Source organism: Cucurbita moschata, unplaced genomic scaffold (assembly GCF_002738365.1).
Source record: "Cucurbita moschata cultivar Rifu unplaced genomic scaffold, Cmos_1.0 Cmo_Scf00052, whole genome shotgun sequence".
Classification (NCBI taxonomy): domain Eukaryota; kingdom Viridiplantae; phylum Streptophyta; class Magnoliopsida; order Cucurbitales; family Cucurbitaceae; genus Cucurbita; species Cucurbita moschata.
The window spans coordinates 844,154-872,039 of NW_019268568.1; the positions used below are offsets into that span (position 1 = coordinate 844,154).

The 27,886-nt window shown below is 35.2% G+C and overlaps 2 protein-coding genes across 8 annotated transcripts; one reads left to right on the top strand and one right to left on the bottom strand.

Moving 5' to 3' along the window:
* Positions 1-501: 501 nt before the first annotated feature.
* Positions 502-4,603, top strand: LOC111436146 (protein SMAX1-LIKE 4-like). Its single transcript, XM_023073843.1, has 3 exons — positions 502-1,875; positions 2,679-2,880; positions 2,958-4,603. Exons 1-3 carry the CDS (start codon positions 710-712, stop codon positions 4,548-4,550), a joined length of 2,961 nt encoding a protein of 986 aa, XP_022929611.1. The 5' UTR covers positions 502-709; the 3' UTR covers positions 4,551-4,603.
* Positions 4,604-6,925: 2,322 nt separating this feature from the next.
* Positions 6,926-22,700, bottom strand: LOC111436147. Of its 7 annotated transcripts, none has more exons than XM_023073844.1 (21): positions 22,331-22,700; positions 20,456-20,507; positions 20,278-20,354; positions 20,063-20,196; positions 19,883-19,979; positions 19,692-19,749; positions 17,739-17,847; positions 17,523-17,646; positions 17,239-17,413; positions 12,491-12,819; positions 11,227-11,315; positions 11,084-11,154; positions 10,177-10,287; positions 9,893-9,952; positions 9,506-9,643; positions 9,250-9,355; positions 8,251-8,322; positions 8,118-8,176; positions 7,875-8,034; positions 7,562-7,728; positions 6,926-7,462 (listed from the first exon to the last, which is right to left on the bottom strand). In XM_023073844.1, exons 1-21 carry the CDS (start codon positions 22,381-22,383, stop codon positions 7,178-7,180), a joined length of 2,526 nt encoding a protein of 841 aa, XP_022929612.1. In that variant the 5' UTR covers positions 22,384-22,700; the 3' UTR covers positions 6,926-7,177. The 7 variants fall into 7 exon arrangements, with proteins under 7 accessions (XP_022929612.1, XP_022929615.1, XP_022929617.1 ...); XM_023073846.1 differs by having other exon boundaries at positions 7,360-7,472; XM_023073847.1 differs by lacking the exon at positions 19,883-19,979 and having other exon boundaries at positions 20,163-20,196.
* Between the last annotated feature and the right edge of the window lie 5,186 nt (positions 22,701-27,886).

Sequence of the window (27,886 nt, forward strand, 5' to 3'; positions counted from 1 at the left end):
TTCCCTTCACTACTCCCCAAAAAAACAAAGTGTTACGTTCTAATTGGTTTTTCAAATTAATTCATTAAATAAATAAATCCCATTTTCTACTTAAATAAATACTACTAATTTACCTATGTGCTATAGTAATCATGTCAGATAACCCAACTACTGGAAAATAGCAACCTAACTCTTTCCTCTCCACTAAAAATGTGTGACACGTGAATAAACGAGTGATATATGAATGAACTAATACAACATTCGAATGAGAGTTGTCATCAAGATATAATCTAATGATTAAAAAATGCCCGAAATAACTGGAAGTTACTGCATAATATCAACAAAGTGCACCTTCTTTTTCGGTAGCTTAATCATAGAATCTCAAAGTAAGTATGTGAGGACAAAATACCTTACCGATCAATTATTTTTTATTTCAAATGATTTAAAATAGGTATGGTTCTAAGATACGTTGCTAAAAAAAAAAAAAAAGAAACAAAGAAAAAAGAAACAAAGAGGTGGAGCTAAAACAAAGCATGAAGTTAGTATAAAGAAGGTTGGAGTGGGATTTTCCAAACCCCCAAAACCCTCTCTTCTCTTCTCTTCTCTTCTCTTCTATTCTATTCTCTCTTTTCAACCCAAGAAGGCGGCTTGGAAAAAAGAGCACCGCCGCCGCCGCCACCACCACCACCACGTAGTTGGCGTTATTGGGGGGGTGGGTTTCCGGCAAGTGATGCGATCAGGAGCTTGTGCTTCTCAGCAGACCCTCACCCCGGAGGCTGCTTCGGTTCTGAAGCATTCCCTTTCCTTAGCCGCCCGTCGCGGCCATTCCCATGTAACCCCTCTCCATGTAGCCTCCACTCTCCTCTCCTCCAACCCCTCCACGCTCACCCTCTTCCGCCGCGCCTGTCTCAAATCCCATCCCCCTCACCCTCACCCTCTCCAATCCAGAGCCCTCGAGCTCTGTTTCAATGTCGCCCTCAACCGCCTCCCTACTTCCCCTCCTCTCCTCCACTCCCCTTCCCTCTCCAACGCCCTCATCGCTGCCCTCAAGCGCGCCCAAGCCCACCAACGCCGCGGCTCCCTCGACCACCAACACCAACAACCCACCCACCAACACCCTCTTCTCGCCATCAAAGTGGAGCTCCAGCATCTTGTCATCTCAATTCTTGACGACCCAAGTGTCAGCCGTGTCATGAGAGAGGCGGGTTTCTCTAGCACTGCCGTTAAAAACAACATCGAAGACTACACCAATCATACTAACCCCACTTTCTTCTCTCCTCAAACCTCCCCACTTTTCTTCTTCCCTTCTGCTCCTTCAGCTTCCATTTCTAACACTGATAATGCGAGTAAGTTTGTGTTTGAGGCTTTCTTGGGAATGAGGAAGAGGAGGAATGTGGTTGTGGTTGGGGACTCCATTGGAGGGACTGAAGGGGTTGTGTTGGAGGTTATGAGGAAGTTCAAAACAGGGGAGGTGCCAGAGGAGATGAAAGGGGTCAAGTTCGTGGAGTTTCTCCCATTCATGGGGATGCTGACGGCTGGGAATCATAACAATAAAAGCAACTTATGTGAGGTATTGAGAAGGAAGTTGGGGGAAGATAGTGGCAATGGTGGGGGAGGAGGAGGAGCTGTGGTTTATGTTGGGGATTTGAAGTGGGTTGTGGAGAGGGATAGTAAGGAAGTGGATGGGTTGATTGGGGAGATCGAGAGATTGTTGGTGGGGGGTTTTGATGATCATAATCCTAAGAATAAGGTTAAGATTTGGGTTATGGGTGTGGTTACTTATCAGAATTACATGAGATGTCAAATGAGACAGCCTCCTCTTGAAACTCAGTGGGATCTTCATGTTCTTCCTGTTCCTTCCTCTTCTTCTCTTGCCTTATCTCCCCATGCTTCTAGGTACCATTCCTCTCTCTCTCTCTCTCTCTCTCTCTTATCACCCTATTTTTGTTTGTTCATCTAGTAAAGTTTTCAATCATCTTACCGACGGTCTCATTGAATCATTTTTCTTGCTGCCTTCTCGGTTTAAAATTTTACTCAAAAGTACTCGCCGGGTTTGGAATTTTGCATGGAGAACCTACATGATCATCATGTTTTTGAAGTTTCGGTTGAGAATTGTTGGGAGGGTGTAATGGTCTATGCTCACCATTAGCAGATATTGTGCTCTTTAAGCTTTCCTTTTTGGGCTTCGAGACTTCCACATCCTTATAATGGGTGTTTTGTTCTCCTCTTCAACCTACGTGAGATCTCATAGAAAGTCCCATATTAGCTAATTTAAGGAATGATCATAGGATCCTTATTGGTTTGAGGACTTTTGGAGAAGTCACGAGAGCATATGCTTAAAGTGAACAATATCATAGAATTGTGGAGAGCTCTCGAGAATCCTCACAATATCATAGCATTGTGGAGAGCGGCCTTAAGTCTAGGCTCGAGGGTTTGTACTTGTGTTTAGGGTGGAGGGTAGAGACATGGTCTGATGAGAATAAAGGCAGAAACATAAAAGAAAAAGTAATGTTGGGGGAAAGTCAGATGGGATATTGTCCTTTGTGTTTCCTCCTTTTCTTCGTCATGATTCAACCACGCATGGTTTTGATTCACAGAGTTTTACTCGGAGAAATTAAACACAAATCCTTTCTCTCTCTCTATTTCTTTCACTGTCTCTCATCTCTGCTAAACTTTTACAACTCTGTTATGGCGCGCAGTGCTTATGATTCAAGGCTGAGCTTCTTCTCTCAACCCATGGAAACAAAGCCATTCATCGCCAAAGAAGAACATGAACACCTTACTTGCTGCGCAGAGTGCACTACAAATTTCGAAAATGAAGTCCAACACTTGAAATCTTTCCACTCCAAACAAGTTCCCTCTTGGCTACAACACTATAACTCCAACCAATCCCTTTCAAAGGTATTGTAAATTGTTTAATATGCCTCTGAATCATCTTGAAAGTATGGCTAAGTTAAGAATCAATCACACTTTTACAGGACGAGTTGTTGGAATTGAAGAGAAAATGGAACAAATTATGTAGCAGCCTTCACAGAGATGGCTCTGTTCAGAGCTTAGCAGGGAAAAGCTTCTCATGTTCTTCTTCTTCTTCATCATATCCATGGTGGCCCAAGTTTCATGAATCAAACTCTAGTATTTCATTCACGGCTCATCAAACACCAAATGCATTGCAGAGTTCTAGCTTTGTTCCTCGATTCAGACGGCAACAATCATGCACAACAATCGAGTTTGATTTTGGAAATGCAGCAACAAAACATGAACAGAGTCGTGAACCATGCTTGCATTCTCTCAAACACATGGTGGGCAAGGAAGTGAAGATCACTCTAGCGCTGGGGAATTCTCTTTTTTGTGATTCTTCAGCGGAATCCATGGAAATTGAAAGCGTAAGAAAGAGCCAACGAGGAGAGATTTTGAAGATTCTGCAAGAGAATGTGCCATGGCAATTAGAATCGATTCCTTGCATAGCAGAAGCAGTGATTTCCACGAAGAACGATGAGAAATCCATCCAATGGGTTTTGATGGAAGGAAATGATTTCATTGGAAAACGAAAGATGGGTGTAGCAATTGCAGAATCAGTATTTGGGTCGGTCGATTTTCTCTTGAATTTGAATGCTAAAAGCGAAGATATGGAGATTTCTAGATCTGAAACGCTGGAAAAGGCATTGAAATCGAACAGAGAACTTGTAGTTCTTGTGGAAGATGTGGATATGGCGGATTCCCAGTTCATGAAACTCCTCGAAGATGGATTTCAGAGCGGGAAATTTGGAGAAGTGAAAGAAGAAAGCATCAAAAAAGTGATATTCATTTTAACAAAAGACGATTCCTCTGACAAAATGAAGAACAGAGCATCTTCTTCATCATCATCTTCCGTAATCGAGATGACGCTAAAGATCGAAGCTAGGGAAGAACACAATCCAGATCACAAGCGAAAATCAGAATGGGAAATCGAAAACAAATCAAAAAACCAAAGAACCAACGCAGCATTGGAAATCAAGAATCAAAAGAACAGAACAGATTTCAGGGATCAATCAAGCATCAAGAACACCCTAGATCTAAACATCAAAGCGATTGAAGAAGAAGAAGTACCAAATGGAGAGATAAGTCCAACATCGAGCGATCTAACACGGGAAACGGCGATTCCAAATGGGTTTCTGGAATCGATCACGAATCGGTTCATCCTGAACAGAAAATCAAAGCAAGAATCAGAAATAAGAGAGGAATTGAGGGGGGAAATGGGAGAGGCATACAACAAAGAGAAGTGTAAAAAGGGAAAGGAATGGAAATGGGATAGTAGATTTAGAGTGGAAGAGGGGGTTTTAGAGAGGATTATAGAAGGATTTGGTTCATTTTCTAAGAGAACGTTTGAAAAATGGGTGAAGGAGATTTTTCAAACGAGCTTAGAAAGTGGTAGATATGGCGGGAAGGGTATAGATATAAGGCTGTGTTTGGAACAAAAACACGTTTTGGAGGAAGAAGAAGAAGAAGAAGAAGATGATGATGATGATGATAATGATGGGTATATGGGTTCTTGTCTCCCTAAAAAAATCAAAGTTTCTTCTATTATGGCCTGAAAATGGTCTCTGTAAAATTCTCACTTTTCTTAATACCATTCTCACTTTCTTCATTTCTTCATCTTTCTTACCGTATACAAGTTATTTCGATTTAATACGTCCTAATGAAACTTACCCACGAACGTGTTGTCAAACATTTACGTCACCGAACAAAATGATCGAACCGTACCTGGATTGAATTGAGTTGAGTTTAGTTTAGTTGAATTGGTGATTCGAGCCATAGTTTATAACTCAAGAATAGAGAATTGGGTTGTGTTTGGACACCATTAAAAAATAGAGGGTTAGGTTGAGTTGGGATGTGGTGTAACCGTCCTAGATTTCTGTTAATTTCTGTTAACTTAAGGTCACTACCATCATCTAGTATGTCTCTTTGGGTTTTTCCTTTCGAGTTTCCCTTCAATATTTTTAAAATGGTCAGCTACTGAGAATGTTTCGTTCCCCCTCTTCCATTGGCGTGGGATCTCACAATCAATGATATTTTTAAGTTAGCATAAATCTAGGGTCGTTACATGTCTGAGTCGTCTTTATTTATTTATTTTTTAATAATTAAAAAAGTTTCTAATAACTAAAATTTTATAAAGTTCAAATATCAATTATTTATAAACACATCACTCACATAAGTTATAAAACGTTAAATATGTTTAAAAAAAAAATTAAGTCGAGTAGGGTTAAATTTAGTTGTAAGCTTATTTTCGGGATGATCAAATTGTAACCCACAAACCGAATTGATTTTGGATTTTTCAAAAATTTAACTCAATCGGAAAGAATTGAAGGTTTAATAAAGAATTAAAAATTAATTTTGTTTAAAAAATTAGAAAAGGGTAAAATGGGTAAAGTAAAAATAGGAGGATAGCAAGAATGCATGGGCATGTGAAGTGCAAGGCATGATTTCCGTATGATCATATAGACCAAACCAAATCTTGAACACATGAAATGATTTATTTTTAACAGAATTTTTAATGTCATATCTCAATCAAATGTATAATTATTAATAAATAAATAAAGGTGAAGGCCCCACATCCGCCGTTGGATGCAATCATTTGGTCTCTCATGATGAATGGATTTGGAAGAAAAGAATAGAGAAAATTGAAAAAATAAAAAGGTGAGCTATAATTCAATTTTAATTATCCTATTTATTGTGATAAAGGGAACCCCAATGAAACATTCATCATTGTTCTTCCTTTTTCTCCTTTTTCTTTTTATTATTATTTTCTTTTATGGGATTTGTGACCTAACAAAAATATTTATGATATTTTTATCTCTAAAAAAAAAATGTTAATAAATTGAGATATCAATTATGTTAATAAATTGATTCTCCAATAATTGTTTATCTCTAAAAAAAAATGTCTATTTTGATGTGGTTGGATAATAATAATAATAAGAAAAAGATCGAGTCGAGATCCAACTTATTCTTCAACTCGATTGATGGGAAATGTGAGAAATTTGGTGAGTAGTTTTCACACTCGATATTTTCACTATTTTCTTCAACTTCTCATCATCATAAGTCTTTCTCCTCGGACCAATTTAGAGTTTGAAGTTTGATTCGAGAGTTGTCGTTGTTTGAAATCATCGTTCGTTCATGAATCTATTATTTCTTCTTTATAAACATTTCTTTCATCCAATCAGATTTACCTTCAGTTTTTCATCTCCCTGCTTCCTTAAAATTCCACCACACCATCATGCCTTCAAAGCTTGTCATTGTCATTGAAAACAGCTCGTCATCGCAACTTCAACCATCGAAAGTTGTCATTATAAACTTACTGGACGAGAAGACAAAAAAGTCATGATCGAACCACTGAAAAGAAATGGCCATACGATAGACCGATTCAATCCAAAATTCAATTATTTCAAGCTAGCCACACATTCAACCTAGTCCAGCCCAATCCTATGTAGTCTAGCCCAATTCACTTAGCCCATAGCCTAGATGAAGTGGCTTAAGTCCAAACATGTGGTCTAGCCCAAACACTCAGGAATGTCAAACATGTGGTCTAGCCCAAACATTCAGGAATGTTTGGATGAAAGTTCTAGGCTAATTTAAGGAACGATAAAGGAATGATCATGAGTTTATAATCAAAGAATACTATCTCAATTGGTATGAAACATTTTGGAAAAGCTCAAAGCAAAACTACGAGAGTTTATGCTCAAAGTGGACAATATCTATTGTGGAGAGTCGTGTTATCTAATAATGTAGTCTAGCCAAGAGTAGTGGTTCGCCCTTGAACCGTTAGGGTTAACCTAAGCTCGAATAACTCATAGAAGAGTCGAACATTTGGATTAAGCTCATCGAGGTAAGTGTACTAACTGCTGGTTAACTACAAACCACGATAGAAATACATCAAAAAATTTAATCTCCGTAAAAATAAATAGAGAATTTCGCGATGAAATATCGAAAGAAAACCTTAAAGTTCAATCAATCAATTATATACTAATGTTTATTATACTGATTACACAATGAGGGAGAGAGCAGAAGCCGATGGTTACAGATCAACAAATGAATGAATACTTACTATTACTATACAAACAAACAATGATACAAACTCTCACATCCTAAAACTACTTTCCTTTTCCCTTTGCATTTCTGAGCTAATACATTCACACACACAAGTCAATGACTTACTTAGTAGAACTTAACGATGCATCTTGGACGAATCTACAGCTCTTTCGAGGTCAATCAATGGTTTAAGTCGTCTCTCGACCTCCTGGCTTTGCAGATTAATCTCCTCCAAAACCATAGATAAAGCGGATTTGCAAGTATTGTCGTCCTGGAATGCCAGGATCCATCTCCCATCCACAAAAGGCTTTGTCTTTAAGTTTAAGGGGGTACCATATTTAGCAGGATGATCCAAAAAGGGTAAAGTTGATGGACGAATCCTCAAATGCAGCCATCTTGGATGCTTTTCATCCATTCTAGGCTGATAAGAACCAAAAAAAGTGTTCTCATCCAAGCAAGGAAAGATTAAAGATTGGCCAAAGATCAATTTTTTCGAAATCGAGAGTTCGTTCACTCTTACATTTGATCCAGCAAGAGGTGCAGCAACTCGAATAATTCCACAATTCAGTTTTGATGGCAGTTCTTCAGCAAGAATTATCCATCCGGAAGTTCCCATGGAAGTTCCAAGAAAGTAAAAATGGCGCTCTTTGCCTCTCTCAAATGAAATTCTACAAGGCACAGATCCATCTAGAAAGCAACAACTATGGAGGTTTATTCACAAACTCACAGCAGCCGACGTGATTGAACTAAAAATACGTTCGAATCCTACACAACTTTGCCATATAAAATTGTGTAAAACACCTAAAGTAAGCAATTCAAAGTTTAAAACTAACCAAGTCTCAACTCCGCACCCGGTTTAGGTCCCGAAGCATCGAGCCCAGCAACCTTTGCACGGGAGCATTCAGAAGCTTCTGAGGGAGGGTCCATAAAGGGTTGTTCTGACAAAGCCTTGCCAAGGGAAAATGACTGAAGTTGGTGTAGAAGAACAAATACCTTGAATGAAAGGCGGGAAGATATTGTTAAAAGAAACTTCACACAAAATAGTTAATCGAAGAGGGAAGGGGGACGAGAGACACCTTTACCAACTCGGACATTCTTTGACCAGCAGCGAGCGATGATTCGGGTGGAACAGCATCTGTATGGACAAGAAGTTGAATTTAAGGAAATCAATCACAAACTATGAATCTTATAACTAGTCAGCAGTCTTACCTACGACAGAAGCCTTTGCAGAATACAAGAGCATGCACTTTGGTTCTTTCCTTGGTGATGGGGCTTCAATTGCTAAAAAAGTTTATTGGTTCAGCACGCATAAAACTCTTAATACATTTATCATCTAAGTCCGTGTCTGACATGTGTCAGACACTTGGACACTCTGAAACTTGTTGGACTCATATCGTACACTCGTAAACACAACAAATATGTCCTAGACACTAATGATCCAAAATCAATACAGGTTGACAAAAGTAATAATTTAGAGAATGTGATATGAACCAAGACATCAATCATGTAATATAAACTTCAAGGATGATGGGAAGAAAATATTGTCAAAGTTATCAAAAGATGTTTCAATTCATGTCACATTAAAGAAGAATCAAGTTTCATTGTTATAAATTTTGGGTGGATCATAATTTAGAGTAATTTAGAGTTATGGTGTTTCTTTAATGTATTTTAAGGCTTATTTATATAGTGGCTAATTAGGCTAATTATAGTCGTAAAGCCATGTATGTTATTATTGTAAGGGAGACTTGGAAAAGATAGTAAAAGGAGCATTTGTGCTTTCAACCAATGGCTAAGTTTATTTGCAATTCTATGTAGTTTAGGTTGCAAGTAGAATCACTCAAGCTAGACATGATCAATCTATGATCAATCTTGCTTGTGGAGTGATTCGAATCTCAAACAAGTATTTTTTCCTTGAGATATTTAATCAACAAGAACCATTCAAGCTAGACATGATCAATCTTGCTTGTGGAGTGATTCGAATCTCAAACAAATGTTCTTGCCTTGAGATATTTAATCAACGAGGTAATCCGAATCTTACTCCCTTGTAATGATTCCATATCATATCAGAGTGAGATATATTAACACTCAACTTTAGCGTATAAATGCATAAATTTATTGATTTTGAATTTCTTTCTAGTACGTGTTGTATTGTATCCATGTCTCAAATTCGTATTTGTGCTTCTTAGCTAATCATTCATCATTAAGTACCTCTTTTGCACTTTTTCCACTTGTCAGAAAGAATTATTACGAGGAAATCAGACCAAATTCCTCTAGCTTCCTGTAAGAGCTCAGTAGCCCAGTACTTGTATGAATCCTATTAGATATCAAAGAGAAAAAGATCAGAAAAAACAAGGCTAAACATTTTCTTTTACAGATACAAGCAATGATCATGATGCATTTCCTTCAAGGAATCAATAACAGAAATAGAATGTGCTTTCTCATTCCTCTTCCATATATAACTTACTTTCAGCAATTTTAGATGATGACTGTTAAACTCTGCCTCACTATAAGGTAACAACTGCCGCAGAAGCCACCCGCCATCCCACAAAATTTCTGCAGATATATTTGAACGACAAAAGAGGCTGACCAATGCATCTAGCACCTACAACATGGCCAATAAAAATGGATTAACCCACCCACGCTCGTAGTACAAGAATGATTTCACGCTGTTATGTGAATAAAATGATATCATTTCACAACAGAATAATTTATCATTAACTGTAGCTTTAACAGTCTGTTCTTTTCGTTCGGTTTTCGCTTCAGCATAAGTGAGGAACTTTTATAATCACTAACACACAATATATGAAAGTGTTTCTGATCCAAATGATATCCATAAGATATAGAGAAGTACCACAAACCTAAGGGCACGAGGGCTTGCACCTACTTTAAGAAAATATGAAATGCCATAATCCTGAAATTAAATAAGAATCAAGCAGCATGAAATTAAATCTTTTTGTCCTCAAACAAAGGTGCCATAATAAAAAACCAGAGTTTAACTTCAGAAATGCAACTAAAATATTATCAGAGTAGCCCTTGAAAGCCTTTCAGTATTACAATTCTTGTATGCAATATGATTCCTTTCTTAATATTAGCATGAAAGAAGGTTAGTGGAAGCATGGAAGACAAAAAGAGTACCTTAAGCTTCTTTAGGTAACCATCAAGTTCAACATTGACGCCACCTTTCGATGAGGCGTTTTCTGAAGAAAAGAGTTGTTGTTCGCCAGAATCCTCACCAACTAAGGCTTCCTGTTGAATATAATTTATAATTTGAGACTTGTCTGAACGTGTTTGTCAAAAAGCAGGTGCAAAAATAAAACAGCATAATCTTAGGTTCTTAACAGGTAGTAAGTACTCAAATTCTGAAAACATGATCAAATGTGGCCGTAAACTGCAACATGTAAAAACAGTGACAAGACAGAGCTACATATGCAAGAGCATCAGGAAAGAATAAAACTCAATTTAAAGTTACAGACCCAAATTTTTCGAACTTTATCCATACAAGCATATAAAAATACAAATAAAAATTTAACACTACAGAGTCCATTGAAGATGACCAATATGTTAACAACGTGATTGAGGATTCAACCCCACAAACAGCCTTAAAATTTACTTCATTGAAGTTGACACAAATGCTGTAATCTACTGGAAATGGATTATAAACTGATATAAATCTTCAAATATCTATACTTCCAAGATTACAAAAAATAAATCACAAGTTCAGATGCAATAATTTAAAAATAAATTCAGAAAAATGCCAATGATCAAGTTCAGTGTGATAGATGGAGCAATCAAAAATCAATAAATTGCTACATAAATCTTTAGTATCAAGAGATCAAATTAAAATATGGAAATGCCAGGCAGGCATACTTTTTTTTTTTTTCTTCTTCACATATTGTGCATTTGAGGAGTGCTCAATAATGTTCGTTAATATCAGTCAAGAAAACAAAATTAAGCCTGACGAGAACAGAATGGAAAAGGACCAACACATGCTATCTATTGAAAGAGTCCAAAAATTGCAATATTGTATATCATGGAAGAGTACCAATAACAATTTCTTATGTTGTTTTCTTTGAGGAAGGATTGCAAGCGCATCCAGCATTGATTCGTCCAGCTCTACAGAGATGGGATGCATGATAAGAAAAGAATAACGGAGTGAAGGAAGTTGAATAACTGCATTGATCTGACCTTCAGTCTGCAATAGTGTAGCCAGAACACTTAGAGCACCCAAGACTTCTACATCGTCCCCAGTTGTTATATGAGAAAGCAAAGCTTCCCTGCAAAAACATACATGTTGGGATATTTTGGAACACATTGCTGACAAACATTAAATATTATTTGGACTAATGTGAGTACATATATTATGCTGAGTCAACCTGCCTCCCAATAAAGGGAAAGGAAAAAGAAAATCTATTGAATCAAGAGTTTCTAACATTTGCAAGAACCACTTTAGAAAATAGAAATTGGAAGTTTCAGATTGGATCTGATATGCACAAAAGTTCTCCTGTCATCTTATTCATATTCAAACACCCATCTCAACTTTTGTGAGGTATTTGGATCGAGAGGAACAACAAGGTTTTAGCGAGTCAAAGAGATTTAAGGGGACCCTTGAGCTCATTTTAGGTTGCATGTCTCTCTTTGAGCCTCAATCATTAAGACTTTTTATAATTATCTTTTAAGTTTCCTTTTACTTGATTGGAGCCCTTTTTTGTTTTAGCATGGCTCCTTTTTATTTGACATTGATTTTCCCCCCTTGAAACATTTGGTATTGAAAAAAAAAAAAAAAAGAAAAAACAAGAATGAGAGATAGAAACAATGTTAGAAGTAGAACAAATAGTTTGATGGAGGTGTTGATAATAATAATAATAAAAAAAAAAAAAACATTTCTGGTTAGAAAAAACAAACAAACAAAACAAAAAGAAAAGCCTATACAAGGTGTTCATAATAATTACAAAAAGAAAAAAAAAAAAAGGATGTCAACTACAAGCCCAGACACTTCTCCAGTCTGTAACTGGGATCCAAACTTTGTGGTGCAGGAACTAAATTTTAGTGCCACCGCTTGCATATTGTTCTACAAGAAACAAGAACTATTTAAAAAGAACATGGAGTTCAAAACATGGCAAGACGATAAATCCTACAAGGTGATGAAGAGAAGAAGAAAAATGCAAAACTCTAAAACAGTAGAAGTGTAGGAAAAATTAATAAAACTGGCAGCTAATTATTTGCAACCAAATTCTTTCGACAAGTAAAATAGAACATTGTGATTTCAGATATCATATGTTGCAGAGTTCAGGAAGCCAATGCTATGAGTTTATTTGCTCTTGATTAATCATTTAAAGGCATAAGTTCAGTCATTGAAACCTCTTTTCCAGTTGAAAGTTGAGATGGGTGTTTGAATATGAATAAGATGACAGGAGAACTTTAAGCTAGCTCTAATTGGCTAAAACGTTACCTCAAATCCAAGCAGGAGCCTCGAAAACCATTTTTCATAGACGCACCTTCTAACTCAGTTTTAGGAGTAGAAGAATATAATACTTCTTTTCTTAAAGACTCGGCATCCAAGGGCTGCCTTACAATGCTATCACTTCCTGATGACTGGCTTCTATTTGCACAAGATAACCAATTCATATTTTCGATCAGTCTGCCTTCACAATGTGGGGAGAAAGAGTCCAATGGACAAAAAAAGGCAGTAGAGATGGTGTTTGCCAGATCTTTTATTTTAACTATGCGCAAAATGCAACAAAGTAAATATAGAGAAGTGACAGCTCCAATTTGAATTCCCTGGATGTTCAAACGACAATTGGTCAAATAAAAAAAATGCTATAATGTAAAAAAGATTTTTTAATCCCAAATAATAGAGATATGTGAACTTAAAACTACTGCAATCTATCGAAAAAGGAACGATCCACTTATGAGGCAGCTAGGCCAAAAAAGGTACCTTGAAGGCCTAACCACTAAGAATTTTGGGAGATATAAAAAGCATTGCCTACATCAGGTTTAATAATTAACTCATGCTAAAAGTTGATAAGGCAACCCTAATCCTTAGCCCAACGATCCAAGCTTTTGTTAAAGCAAGAACTCTTGAATCAAAGAAATTAACACCTCCTTATACAAAATTTGGCTCAACCAAGAGATAAGACTAGAATTAGATTACCTCTTAAGATCAAAGATTTAAAAGTAAGATTTGAAACCTTGTTCTAAATTGAGTCACTCCACAATCGAACTTGATCAAGACTTGTTTGAATAGCTCATATGTAATCTACCACAAGAATTGCATGAAACTTAGAAATTGCAAGACTAATGCTTAAATTTCTAATTTCTAAAGGTGAAAGTGTCAATTTGTGAGCTAAATTTCATTCATCTAAAAAAAACTAACTTTTATATAGTATTTTGTGGGTATTTATAGTCTATCCACAAAAGAAATATCCAACTCTTCAAATGCCCATTAAGGAAGTTAGTGGCCATGATTTGTGAGCTACTCCCACTATCCTTTAAATCTCCACAAAATAGATGTCATGACCACTTTGACAAGTAAATTGCCACCCTTGTTACCACTACAAGAAATTATGGAATTAAAATAATAAATAAAGTTTTCTAACAAATCATCCATTAAATGCTAGTTATAGCAATCTCATCCGCTACTTCAAACGTGAAAATATTCACTTCCAAAGCTCCAAGCGATCCTTCTTCCTCAATTGAATCAGCTTGTAACACATGAAATAACGATTGACCCAAGTCTATCCAATTTTGTAGATAAAGAATGAATGTTTTCTTAATCTTCTCGATCTTTAATCATGTAATAAGTCGAGTTGGAACATTTGGAAAGTATTGTGAGGTAAATTGGGTACCAAGTTGTTGTTTTCAACTACATCTCATCCTCAGACTGATGGGCAAACTAAGGAGGTTAATAGAACATTAGGAGTGTTGCTTAGGGCTATTATTTCTAAGAATATTAAGTCTTGGGACGAATGTTTGCCATTTGTAGAGTTTGCATATTAACATTTGTAGAGTTTGCATATAATAGAGCAATTCATAGTACCACTCATTGTTCTCCTTTTGAAGTTGTTTATGGATTTAATCCACTTACGCCTCTTGATTTGCTTCCTATTCCTTCTTATACTTTTGTGAGTGAAGTAGCCACAAGTAAGGCAGATTTGATCAAAACATTGCACAAAATGGTGAAGGAGAGAATTGAAAAACAAAATTTCAAAGTTGTTTCAAGAATTAACAAAGGACAGATAATCATTTTTCAACCTGGTGATTCGGTTTGGATACATTTTCGCAAGGAGCAATTTCCATCTTAAAGGAAGACAAAGTTACATCCAAGAGGGGATTGTCCTTACCAAGTTCTTGAAAGAATTAATAACAATGTCTATAAAATTGATCTTCCTGGAGAATTTTCAGTACATTCTACTTTCAATGTTACTTATTTGAGTCCTTCTGACGTAGCTGATGATTTTCCTGATTCAAGGACGAATTCTTTTGAAGAGGAAGAAGATGATAAGGATCACGGTGTTCCAAATGTTCCAACTAGACCTATTACACGACCCAAGACCGAGAGGATTCAACAAGCATTCATTTTTTATCTACAAAATTGGATAGACTCGGTTCAATCGTTATTTCATGTGTTACAAACTGATTCGATTGAGGAAGAAGAACCATTAGGAGCTTCAGAAGCGAATATTTTCATAGTTGAAGTAGCGGATGAGATTGCTATAACTAGCACTTGATGGATAATTTGTTAGAAAACTTTATTTATTATTTTAATTCCATAATTTCTTGGAGTGGGAACAAGAGTGGGAATTTACTTGTCAAAGTGGTCATAACATCTATTTTTGTGAATATTTAAAGGGTATTGGGGGTAACTCACAAATCATGGCCACTAACTTCCTTAGTGAGCATTTGAAGAATTGGATCTTTCTTTTGTGGATAGACTATATACCCACAAAATACTATGTAAAAGTTAGATTTTTGGATGAATGAAATTTAGCTCTCAAATTGAGACTTTCACCCTTAGAAATTTGAGCATCATTTTTGTCATTTCTAAGTTTCATGCAATTCTTGTGGTAAATTGCATATGAGCTATTCAATCAAGCCTTGATCAAGTTTGATTGTGGAGTGACTCAATTTAGAACAAGGTTCCAAATCTTGTTTCAAGATCTTTGATCTTAAGAGATAATCTAATTCTAGCTTTATCTCTTGGTTGATCTAAATTTTGCACAAATAGGTGTTAATTTCTTTGATTTAAGGGTTCTTGCTTCAACAAAAGCTTGAATGGTTGAACACTGTGATCCTTGTCAACCTTGTCAAAAGTACTTGACATTCTCTCACTTGAGTGCAAGGAATGGATGGTGGCCAGGTAGAGGGTTCTGTTCTAACAAGATGAGAACTAGAAATTATAGTAGCCATAGAAGGAATTAATCGCCAACCAAGCACCGATCCTTTTGGTAACAAAAACCTGGCCTTGATCTTTATCTTTTTTCATTTCAAGAGAACCTTATCTGGATGCAAAAGAGTTCAAGGAGAAGGGACATCAGTGAGTTCCCAAAGCTTAGAGGATTTTTTTACCAACCATCACGGGTAGAATCTCCTTTGATCAGAAAACAGATGGCCTGTTGCTTGGGAATCAATCAGACTCCGGGAAGTCGCCTGTTGGTTTCTCCCATCACTTCTTGGCTACAGAGAATCACTCCCTTGACCACGATTTTGTTGAGTCATTTGGAAAGATAACATTCCCAGGAAATATCTCTCTTTAAGAAGTTTTCAAGAGCAAGATAAACACTGTGGATTATATGCTAAAAAGCAACCTTCCTGCTCTCTCCCCAGATAATTGCTGCCTTTTAAAGTTGAACAATGAAACTCTAGACCATATGTATGCTATTAGTCAGGCTTCTGGATGGTATACCCCTCTGCATAATCATAAGAACATAGTGATCAATCACTATTCCATTTTAGCAGCTCACCCCTTCAAATGGCAATCTAACTATTTATGGTTGAACTTGATCAGAAGCTTATTCATGGTTGAACTTGAACAGAAGCCTACTTTGAACAACTTGGATTTAGAGAAATAACAGAACTTTGAATTGCAAGGAGAGGAGTTACAGTCCTTTTTTACCTCATTTCGTACACGGCAGCCACATTTTGAAAACTAGATAACCTAATGTAATTATCTCTCAGTGAAATTTGTGCTAATTGGAAGGGATTTTTTCTTTTTTTGCAATCTCCAATGCGTTTTTGTATATTTCACTACATTAAGAAATATGTTTCTCTTTCAAAAATAATAATAAGAATAATAATAATAATGAAATAGAAAGTGCGAATGGCCAGTGAATTAAACAAGTAAAAGAAACATATGCTTCTCATCAAAACGATTATTATCAAAATGCCAAAACTATTCTGATTAAAGAAAATGTTGCAAATATGACAGTTCATAAATCTATCTTCATTGTTGTTGGGGAATTTATTGGTTATGTCAGGGAGGGATTTTTATTTTTGGGTTCCCATAGCTGTTTGGTGCGGGGTTGTGTTCTTGTAAGTCTATGTTCCTTCTGTTGAGTGATCCTCTCTTCTCCTAGGTCCCTTCAAAGGTGAAATTTCCAAGATCCATTTTTTGTGTGGCAGATTTTACTTGGAAAGGTTAACACAATGGACCATATTCAAAGACATCATATTTTTTGGTGGGACCGCATTGGTGCATCCTCTGTAGGCACATGACCAAGGAACTTGATCATATCCTTTAGAAATGCTGGTTTGCTTCTTTGCAGTGAAATCATACTAAAACGAATTGGGGTTTCTCTCCCTCGTAGCAGAGATTGTGCTACCTTCATTCATTACATCCTTATGTTCCCTCCCTTTGGAGTTAAGGGGCAGTTTCTGTTGACCGCTACCTATTTTGCAATCTTTTGGAGCATTAGGATCAAGCAGAATAACAGAAATATTTGCGGTGGAAAGATCAAGAGTGGCTTTAATGTGTCATTGTTGAAGGGTTTTGCAAGTTGTAACTATTAGCTAGGTTTTAATCTTTTGGATTGGAACCCTTGTATAGCTAGTCTTTGTGACTCTCTTTCTTGGATTAGTTTTTTAGTAGGCCCTTGAAGTGTGTATATATATGATAGTTCATAATGTTGATAACAGCATGATTTAGAAAGAAATTCATTAAAGGATAAGGAGATAGTAAGAAAATGTCAATACGTTAACCACCTCTATCATCAAAGATGGAAGAAGCAAAGGAAATATCAAGTGCCGCAAAATGTTATCAGTTATTAACCTTCCCACGTCAGGAATTCCTGCAGAAATAATATCACTAATATAGTATAGGTTGTCTTCAATTCCATCTATAGCAGCAAGAATGGTAGAGGTTGAGAGCTCAGTGCTTCTGTCAAAGAAACCAAACAGAGATTTAAAGCAGTAGTGATCTTCTGTGCAATATTATATTAATTCCTTTTTTTTTTTAAAAAAAAAAAGGTGTCATTCCAGATTTTTACCTCTTTGTCTCAAAGACCAACTCATTCAAGTTAATGCACTGCTTCCTAAAAAAGGTCACTAAATTTGAGAAATATTCTGCATGAGGAGGACTGGTGATGAATCTATTGACACAATCATCTCCAACTAAAATTGAAATTAGCACATTAGAAGTCTATCAAGTTTCCATTATATTCTTAATCAGAGAGATAAGAAACCAGTGGCAACAACGAACTAACCATGGTATACATTAAGTGTCAAGGCCCGAACTGCTGTGTGGATCATACTTTCTTCATGAAAAGCAAATTGTATAGCCTCTACGTACATTGGAAAAGATACTACTTTACCCTACATGGAGAAATCATGATGAGAAATCATGATGCAAGAACAAACTCAGAAAACCACATTTGCCAACTACGAATAAACTCTGTAAACAGACCTATCCCAAATAAAAGTGTAACTTGTAGAAATTAGGCAGATTTTCTCTTTATAATTGTAAGTGATTTTGTCAAATAAATATGCTATTTAATCGTATCTCACACGTGTAGTAGAACAATTCCTTCCATTAAGTGACCAGAAATCAGTATATTAACCCTCAGAAAACAAATACATACCCAGTCAGTATCATTACACGAGTAGTTTGGCTTTTGAAGAAAGCATAATCAAATTGAACTAAAGATGTAACGCATTGAGTCGGAGGTCTAATCTCCTTACAATTAAACATGCTCAGATACGTTTTCTTTATTGAATCAAGGAACGATATGTAAATGGCAAAGATCTTATTGAAAATATGGTTTCATTCTTTTTCTAAATGTATATAGTAAACCTATTTCTTAGGGGGAGCCAAAACATGCCAAAAGAAGGGATGACCTTCAAACTAAAGGAGTGATAAGAACCATAAATGGAAGGAAAAAATAGTAGAAAATGCTTGGGATAAGAAAGAAAAACTGGAAGATTCTACTCAATTCCCAATACGGCTAACTCCTTTTCTTAAAATGATACAAACTTTTCATTGATCAAAGGAAGGGAACAACAATGTTCATGATACAAACTCTCTTGAAGGAGTGAAAAATAAAGACAGTCCTGAGAGGGATGAAGAAACACATCCAATTTAAACAAATGTCACTAGAAGAATAATGTTCCAATGTTTGTTGATTCCGCTTGAACCATAGTTCTGACAGAATAGCCTTGACAGCATTAACTTATAATAGAAGAGCTTAAGAAGATAAAACTAGACCGTAAAGAAGCTGAAGCACATTAATAGTTGAATCTTTCGAGAAAATCCATTGGAGATTGAAGAGATGAAACAAAGAATACCAAGTATACAATGCATATGGACATTGGAAAAATATATGCTGCTGACTTTCACTATCTGAAGAACACAAAACACAGAGGGCCCAGGGCTGCAAAACTGATCAAGGAAGCTTCTTTTGAAGAGTTTCTGCCGTAATTATTCTTCCATAAAGCAAAATCCAAGAGAATCCCTCACTTCCCTTGGACTCTGTATTTCCAAATTGCTGAGAACATTTCTTTAGGAACGGAAGAGGAAGATGTTTGTAACTCGTTAATGATATCTTCAACTATAACAAACTTGCTAGTTAATCACTGATATATCCCCAATAATTATAGTCCTTAAAGTCTAAACATATACATAATTACAGCCTTGCATTGTGTCTTTTTGGACTTTTAAGTCTAAAAACTTTTGTTCGCTTACCAACTGGAGATAATTTTTGTAACTTAGCGGTCACCCAACTGGAGATACATTCTCACTTTTAATGAAATCTAGATTCTAACCAATGTATGTTTATGTCCTTAATAATATCCATATAATCACCTTCTTAGTAGCTTTACTCCAATAGATATAAGATCAAACTGTTTCCAAGATTCTTCCCCTGGAGTTTGGGAGTTGCTTGGCTAAGTTTCAGTTATTTAATCCATTTTTTTTAGCGTTGTCATGATTGTTCCTAGGACATCCATCGATATGACAGACATGTTTCCCTTTAGATGACCCGTGCAATTTGGCCAATATACAAACGCATCCATAACTAGACATACAGCAGTACATTTCCGTAAAATCATAGGCAATTGCAAACCACTTTTTCCAAGGATTTGAGTCTTACCTATTAAAAGTGAGAAAAATAATACTTTCAAGAAAAGATTGAACATAAAAATTTATAACAAGCAGAACTTACATTTTGTGCTTTCACAAGAAGGGAGATTGTGTTCTTGTTCAGCTTTCCACTAATTGCTCTTATAAAGACCATGAGAACATATTCATTGTTGTCAGAAGATAGAAAAATAATAGCAGATGATACCAAAAAACGAAAACTCTATTTAATGAAATTACTTCGTTGAAAAGAAAAGCAAACAATTCAAAACAAACCTTAAGAAAGACATATAGTAAGACAACAGCTCATCATTCCGGAAATCAAATGCATATGTTATTAGCTTGTTAATATGTTCAGTACTGAATAGGTAATCTGAAACAGACCCAAAATAGTCAATTCTATACACAGCAGTAGCAAGATTGAATTCATTTATGAAGTTATATTCAGGAAATTACATATAGCATGTTCACTTTTAAGATTCTGAATTATAATGCTCATTGTCTGCAACAACTGAAGTGAAACAGTAGCAGTCCTACTAATTTGCAAAATACGTACAAATTCTCCCATGATTTGCTTCTCCATGAAAAACCTGAAACAGCCAGAAGTACATAAAAGTTCTGGAACATTAGAAATTTACCAAGAAACAATAAGCATTAAAAAAAATCCTCACTCGAAGAAGGAAGCATCATGCTGGTCACCGTAAGTTATCAACTCTGATATTGATCGCAGCGCCTCAATAACAAAATCCTTCATCCAAGTTTACAATTAAATAGTGCTATTACATATCCATGAAAATAGTAATTTAACACACTACCACTGGAAGGAAAAAATCGAAAAGCATCTTTTACCTCGTTAACCTCATCGACTATTTCAATGTTTAACAGCTGATTAGTTAAATACCTGTGTCCCAGTAAATTTAACAAAATTTTGAAACAGAATCGAGAAATAAGGTAGGCAAGTCTATCATGGCCTCAATAAGAAATGTGTAATTTGATCAATGAAACAATTGTTTTCTATTAAAATAAAATAAAAGTAAACTACCAACCTGAAAAAGTGATTTTAACCTCACCTCTCTTCTACCCTTTTCTATTCTTAAAAAAATCTTGGTTTTCATCCACACTAACTAAATAAATTTAAATAAATTAAATTAAATCAAGGTTACAAATGTTTATCTTCTGATGGCCGAATGTTTATATCTAGGAATGTGTTGTTTGATAAATGTTCTTTTCCCTACGCTCTTGTCACTAAAGAGCCAACAAGGTCAATTACTTCTTCTCTCTTATTCCTTCCCTTTCTTCCGTCTTATCTTATGATTCTTCTACTACAAGTCCCTAAGCTAATAATTCCTTGAAATCTAATGGTGTTTTCCAGATCTCCGCTCCATTCCTATTAACCGCGATCACCCTGTGCCTACTAATGTCTATCCTCTAGGGACATTGTCTGTTATTCATTGGTAGTTGATTAGATGCATGTTGAGGTACTTGAAGGCGGCCATTAGTCATGGTTTACTTCTTCAATGTCCTCGAGAACTCAGCCTGTGTGGCTTTGCTGATGTCAATTGGGTATCTGTTGTTGGATTCAATAGATTAAAATTCAAGCCTAATGTTTGTGCTTCCACGGCCACTGGATTTGGGAGTGTTAAGAACAAACCCATTGATTTCCTTGATCATTTTGTTTTCTTTTGGAAGGGTTTTCTTCTAGAATGACTCATTCTGTTATGGTGTATTATTTAGTGTGGGTGAGTATTTTTGCGAGAGATTTATTCCCAGGCCTCTACATATAGCTCGTGATTTCTCTTATCAATCATATATGGAAGCCAAGGGTTTTCTTGCATTTTCCCTCATCTTCCTCTCTCCTACCGTTCATACTGCCTACTATTGTTAGTTTGAAACCTTCTAAGCACCACCACCATCAATTGCTTCGAAGATGTTATGAATTGGTGCATCCATGACTTAGGCCATGCATCTTCTAACCTTTGGTCAAATATCTCACAAATAAGAGGAGTGAGAATCCGATACTCTCTCTCTAACCAGCCGACGTTATTTGGGAGTTCAAAGTTTCCAAGAAGATTAAGATGATTGTGAGATCTCACATCGGTTGGGGAGGAGAACGAAACATTTTTTATAAGGATGTGGAAACCTCTCCCTAGCAGACGCGTTTTAAAAACCTTGAGGGGAAACCCAAAAGGTAAAACCCAAAGAGACAACATCTACTAATTACATTCATGTGCACTCTCTTATTAGAGACATAATACTGCTGACACTATTCAAAGAAGATATCCCCCACAACTGCCCTCTTCTAATTGGTGTACCCTTTTTACAAAGTAAAGTAAGAAAGTATAACACTAGATGTGGTCCAAAGAATACACCAAGAAAGGTTGAAGAAAAGGCTGATTCCTTTTCCGTATTCAATCCATATGGTCGGCATTGCAGTCTTACAGTAGAACAACAGCTCTAAGCAGCTGCAAAGTCCGAGCCATACCTTTTGCAGCTAAATTTGTTCCATGAATAAAACGTAATAACAACTTAGAACACAGAACCAAAATATAATCAAGCTCCATTGGTTCAATTTGACTGCACAAAGACATCATAAACGACAAAGAAATGATTGAAATTATATAACATGGAGACCGTTGTTGCAATGTTCAACAGTCATACTGATGGTGCCCCAGTGTAACATAAAAAGTAACAACCAAAAAAGTAATCTGAAATTCAGTTCCAAACCTGAGCTCTTCCAACGAGAATGGATCCCTGGATCTCCAGAAGGAAAACCACATGGCTGAACAATCAGAGCCCCGAATTCAGATACCCAGTAATCATTCTGCACCCTAAACACAATCCATCCCAGAATTGAAGGTTTCAAAATGATTTCAGCGATTTTCTTCTTTACCACAGTAACTGCCTGACCTCGACAGAGAATAATTGAACAACAATTTTCAATCTGATCGAGAGCTCTCCCGATAAAGCAAGAACAATGGAGATCTTGATCAGGAAATTTTTGGGTTATTTGTTCCGTAGATACTGCAAACAAAACTGAAAATGCAAGTGTTGTGAAGAAGAAGAGAGCCGATAATTATTGTAATCCCAAAAGCAAAACTCGGGTTGAGTTAGTATTTTCTTTTTTCAATTATTTAAAAAATTATATTTATCTGAAACATACTTTACATTAATTAAAATTTTATAACGTTCAAATATCAAACTAACATCCACAGGTCACAATTTCATCGTTATCATCATTACAAATACCAAATTTCAAGTCTTCTTATTCTCAGTAATAATAAAAAAAGTTGAGTTGTAATTTATTTTTTAGTTAGTCTAATTGGTCCGACCAAAAATTGTCAAGTTACAAACTTTACAAATCTTCTTATTCGTAGTAATAATCAAAAGTTGGGTTGTAACCCTATTTTTTTTATTGGTCCAGTTGAATATATAATTTAATAGTCAGGGCCAATTGGGCCTCAGATAAGATCTAATTGGGCCAAGGTTACTTTAATGGACCAACCGCACGGCCCATTTGCAATACGATGAAGTCCATATACAGTGCGATGAAACTAGCCAAGTGTAGCCGCATGACACTTATAATGAAATGAATTTTTAAAAAAGAAAAAAAAAAAGTATGTTATAAATTATGAGTAACAAACTATATTTCTTAAAAATAAAAAATCTAAAAGAAAAAGCATTCTTTAGAAGGGTGTAGAAGTCTCTCCCTAATGGACGTGCTTTAAAACATTGGGAAGAAAGAAAGCTCTTTTTTCTTCATGTCTATGTACTTTGTTGTTGTTTTCTACAAGTCGGACAGAATTGATGTGCACTATCGTTGCTATATATTTTTAACGGTATTTATAATACAAACTTTTATCTATTCAAAAATTAAATTTATGGTAAATGTTATATCTTTTCCATATATTTTACACTTATAATAATACATTTTATATATTTTTTTAAAAAATCATTTATTATCATTTTCTATTTTCGTTTCCCAACAATGCACCCATGTTAAAAACAAAAAGTGAAAAATAATATTATTAAGATTTTTTTTTATTATTATTTTAAGTTTTTTAAAAATTAAGCTATTAAACCTCCTTGAAATAAAATATTTGTTTGTTTGGTATCAACATTTTAAAAATGAAAAAAAAAAATAAATTAATTTAACTAGTAAAATGCATTATAATTAAGATTATAGACGATGAGATTTCAAATTAATTGGAGAAGAGAAAGAAGTATGCTTTTTTTAAATATGTAAACCTCAACTTTGGTGAATGCGTTCTAAAATATTGAGGGAAGTCTTTCAATGGAAAGCTCAAAGAGGAATATGTGGTAGAGGTGGAGGATGGAACACTCAAAGAGAACAATATCTATTGGCGGGAGAAGAAAAGTTCAAAAATGACAATATTTGTTAGCGGTTGACAAAGAAAAACAAAGAAAACAAAAACAATATGTATTAGTATGGTTGACAAGAAAAACTCAAAAAAGATAATATTTACTAGAGGGAGTTCACATATTCCCACTTATTATTTCAGTCATGAAATAACCATTACCAAATAAGTTAGTAATTTCTCATTTTCACCATTACCAAATAAGCTAGTAATTTCTCATTTTCAATATCTGATATTGTTGACAAAGAAAGGCAAAAAAAGACAATATCTTTGACACTCAAAAACCCAAAAAAGACAACATCTACTACGGTCACTTATTATTCTGGTCATAAAATAACAATGAGCTTTTAATTTTTTATTTTCAGTTTTCAATATCTTCTAGCTATTAATAAGAGTAAACCAAAAGGAGACAACATCTACTATAGGTGCAGAAGGAGAGTCCACTCACTTATTATTGTCGTCATAAAATATCCATTACCAAATAACCTCTTAATTTCTCATTTTGAGTTTTCAATATTTGCTAGAGGTGACAAGCAAAAGCCAAAAAAGACAATATTTACCAGTGACAAGAGAAAATAAAAAAAAAAAGACAATAACATTTACTATCGTGGAGAAGAAAGAGTCATACTTATTATTCCCGTCATAAAATAATCATTACTAAATAATCTCTTAATTTCTCATTTTCAGTTTTCAATATCTCCACCTGTTGATAGAAAAAAAAATGTCAAAAAAGACAATATCTACGGTGCATTTGACAAGAGAAAACCCAAAAAAGAAACATAGAAGGAAGAGCCACCACAAATTCCCACCTATTATTCCCATCATAAAACAACCATTACCAAATAAGCTCACCTATTTTTCCCGTCATAATATAACAATTACCAAATAAGCTCTTAATTTCTCATTTTCAGTTTTCAATATCTCCTACCTCTTGACAAGAGAAAACCAAAAAGAGACAGCATCTACCGGTGGAGAGGAAGAGCCCACAGATTCCCATTTATTATTCGCGGTCATAAAATTAACCATTACCAAATAAACTCTTTATTTCTCATTTCAGTTTTCAATATTTGCTAGCTATGGAAGAAATATATATATATATATATATATATATATATATATATATATATATTTTGTGACAAAACAAAACCCAAAAAATACAACATTTACTATCGGCCCGGGAGGGAGAGTTCTATTTATTATTTTGGTCATAAAATAACTATTACCAAATAAACTCTCAAATTTTCATTTTCAGTTTTGAATATTTCTGTTGACTCAAAAAAATTAAAAAACAATATCTATTAGTGGAGAAGAAGAACTCACAGATTCTCACTTATTATTCTTGTCATAAAATAACCTGGATTAATTTCTCATTTTTAGTTTTAAATATATCAGCTGTTAACAAGAAAAAGTAAAAAAAAAAAAAAAAAACATATGTACGGGTGCAATTGACAAGAGAAACCCCAAAAAAGACAACATGAGAGCCCTTTCGGTTGAGCAACTCTAATCCTTTATTTTCAATGGCTTTTGAATCTTCTATTGTTCTTCCCACCACCACTGGCTTTGACGCCACAGGGGCATTCTCCATGGCTGCCACATTCGGAGCCGATTGACTACTCTTCGGCTCCACTCTTTTGACCTCCAAATCACCCTTCGCCATACTTTGTACATACAACCTCACTTTCTCTAACACAATCGGTTTTCTCTTAGCCAACATAGCCTCTCTCATTTTCTTCCCAATCAATTCTTCATCTTTCACAGAAACCCTGATCTTAGGATCCTCATCATCGTTCTCCTCGAAAATATACGAAATCTCGATAAGCCCATCGACCTTCTGCAGAGATTTACCTTTGGAATCTGGGCGCCGTACTAGCCTCTTCGCCAACCAAGTCGCCGCCGCCCTTCTCGCCAAAATTGGCCCCTTCTGGGCGCCGGAGTGTTAAGGACATTTAATACTAAATTATAGTTTACCATATATATATATATCACATTTGATATTTTATTATAAGCCAAATATCTAGATATGTGTCTTCTTACCCTAGGTATCTTTACATTTATTGTTTTTCTCATTTATTACTATTTTCATATCATTTAATTTATTTGATTATAAATAGAGAACTTTCACACACCATTTAGGTGTGGTGGATTATGCAAACATTATAGTGTTACAAGAAAATGCCAAAAAGACAATATCAATATTTACTATTACAGTTGACAAGAGAAACCCAAAAAAGACATCTACTATGGTCGAGAACGAAGAGCTCACATATCCCCACTTATTATTCGGGTCCTAAAATAACCATTACCAAATAAGCTCTTAATTTCTTATTTTTCAGTTTTCAACATCTACTCGTTGTTGACAAGAAAAATGCCAAAAAAGATAATATCTACTAGTGTAGTTGACAAGAGAAAACCCCAGCATCTACTATTGGTGGAGAAGGAGAGCCTAGAGATTCCCACTTATTATTCCAGTCATAAAATAATTATTACCAACTAAGCTCTTAATTTCTCATTTTCAGTTTTCAATATCACATCGCTGTTGACAAAGAAAAGCCAAAAAAAAGAAGAAAAAAAAAACAATATCTGCTAGTGAAGTTGACATAGAAAACACAAAAAAGACAACATATACCGTTGGTGGTGGAGAAGGAAGAAACGAGATTCCCACCTATTATTCTGGTTATAAAATAACTATTACTAAATAAGCTCTTAATATCTCATTTTCAGTTTTCAATATCTCCGGTTGACAGGAGAAAACCCAAAAAAGACAACATATACCATGGTCGAGAAAAAGAGATCATGAAATAACCATAACCAAATACTCTTAATTTCTTGTTTTCAGTTTTCAATAGTTGCTAGCGGTTGACAAGAAAGAGCCGAACCTTGACAAAATAAAACCCAAAAAACACAACCATTAGAAAAGAAAGAGTCCAATCTATTATTGGGTCATAAAATAACCATTACCAAATAAGCTTTTAATTTCTCATTTTCAAGTCTTTAATATTTCGTCCATAAAAATGAAAAAAAAAAAAAACAACAAAACAACCCCAAAAAAAGATCCACTAGAGTGGAGAAGGAAAAGCCTACAGATTTCCACCTATTATTTCGGTCATAAAATAACTATTACCAAATAAGCTCTTGATTTCTCCCGGAAAAAAGTCAAAAGAAAAAAAAAATATCTAACGAATAGAGAAAACTTAAAGAAGACAACGATCTATTGTTGGTGGAGAAAGAAGAGCCCACATAAATTCCCACATTTAGAATGGGTCATAAAATAACCATTAACAAATAAGCTCTTAATTTCTCATTTTCAATTTGACAGTCATGGAAAAAATAAAAAAATTGAAGTTGACAAAAGAAAATCAGAAAAGAAAGTCATACTTTTTATTCTATTATAAAATAATCATTACTAAATAAGCTCCTAATTTCTCATTTTCAATTTTCAATATTAACTAGCCGTTAACGAGAAAAATCTAAAAAAAACAATATCTAGTAGTGTAGTTGACAAGAGAAAATCCAAAAAAACAACATCCACTATCGATGGAGAAGGAAGAGACCACAGTTTCCCTCTTATGATTACGGTCATAAAATAACCATTAACAAATAAGCTCTTAATTTCTCATTTTCAATTTTCAATCTCTCTTAGCGGACAAGACAGAGTAAAAAAAAAAAAGACAATATCTATTAGTGCAGTTGACAAGAGAAAACCCAAAAAAGACAACATCACTATTGGTATTGGTGGAGAAGGAAGAGGCAAAGCAAATTCCCACCTATTATTCCGGTCATAAAGTAACCATTATCAAATAAGCACTTAATTTCTCATTTTCTGTTTTCAATATTTGCTAAAAAAAAAAAACCAAACGAGACAATATCTTCTCGTGAGCCAAAAAAGACAACTTCTATGGAGAAA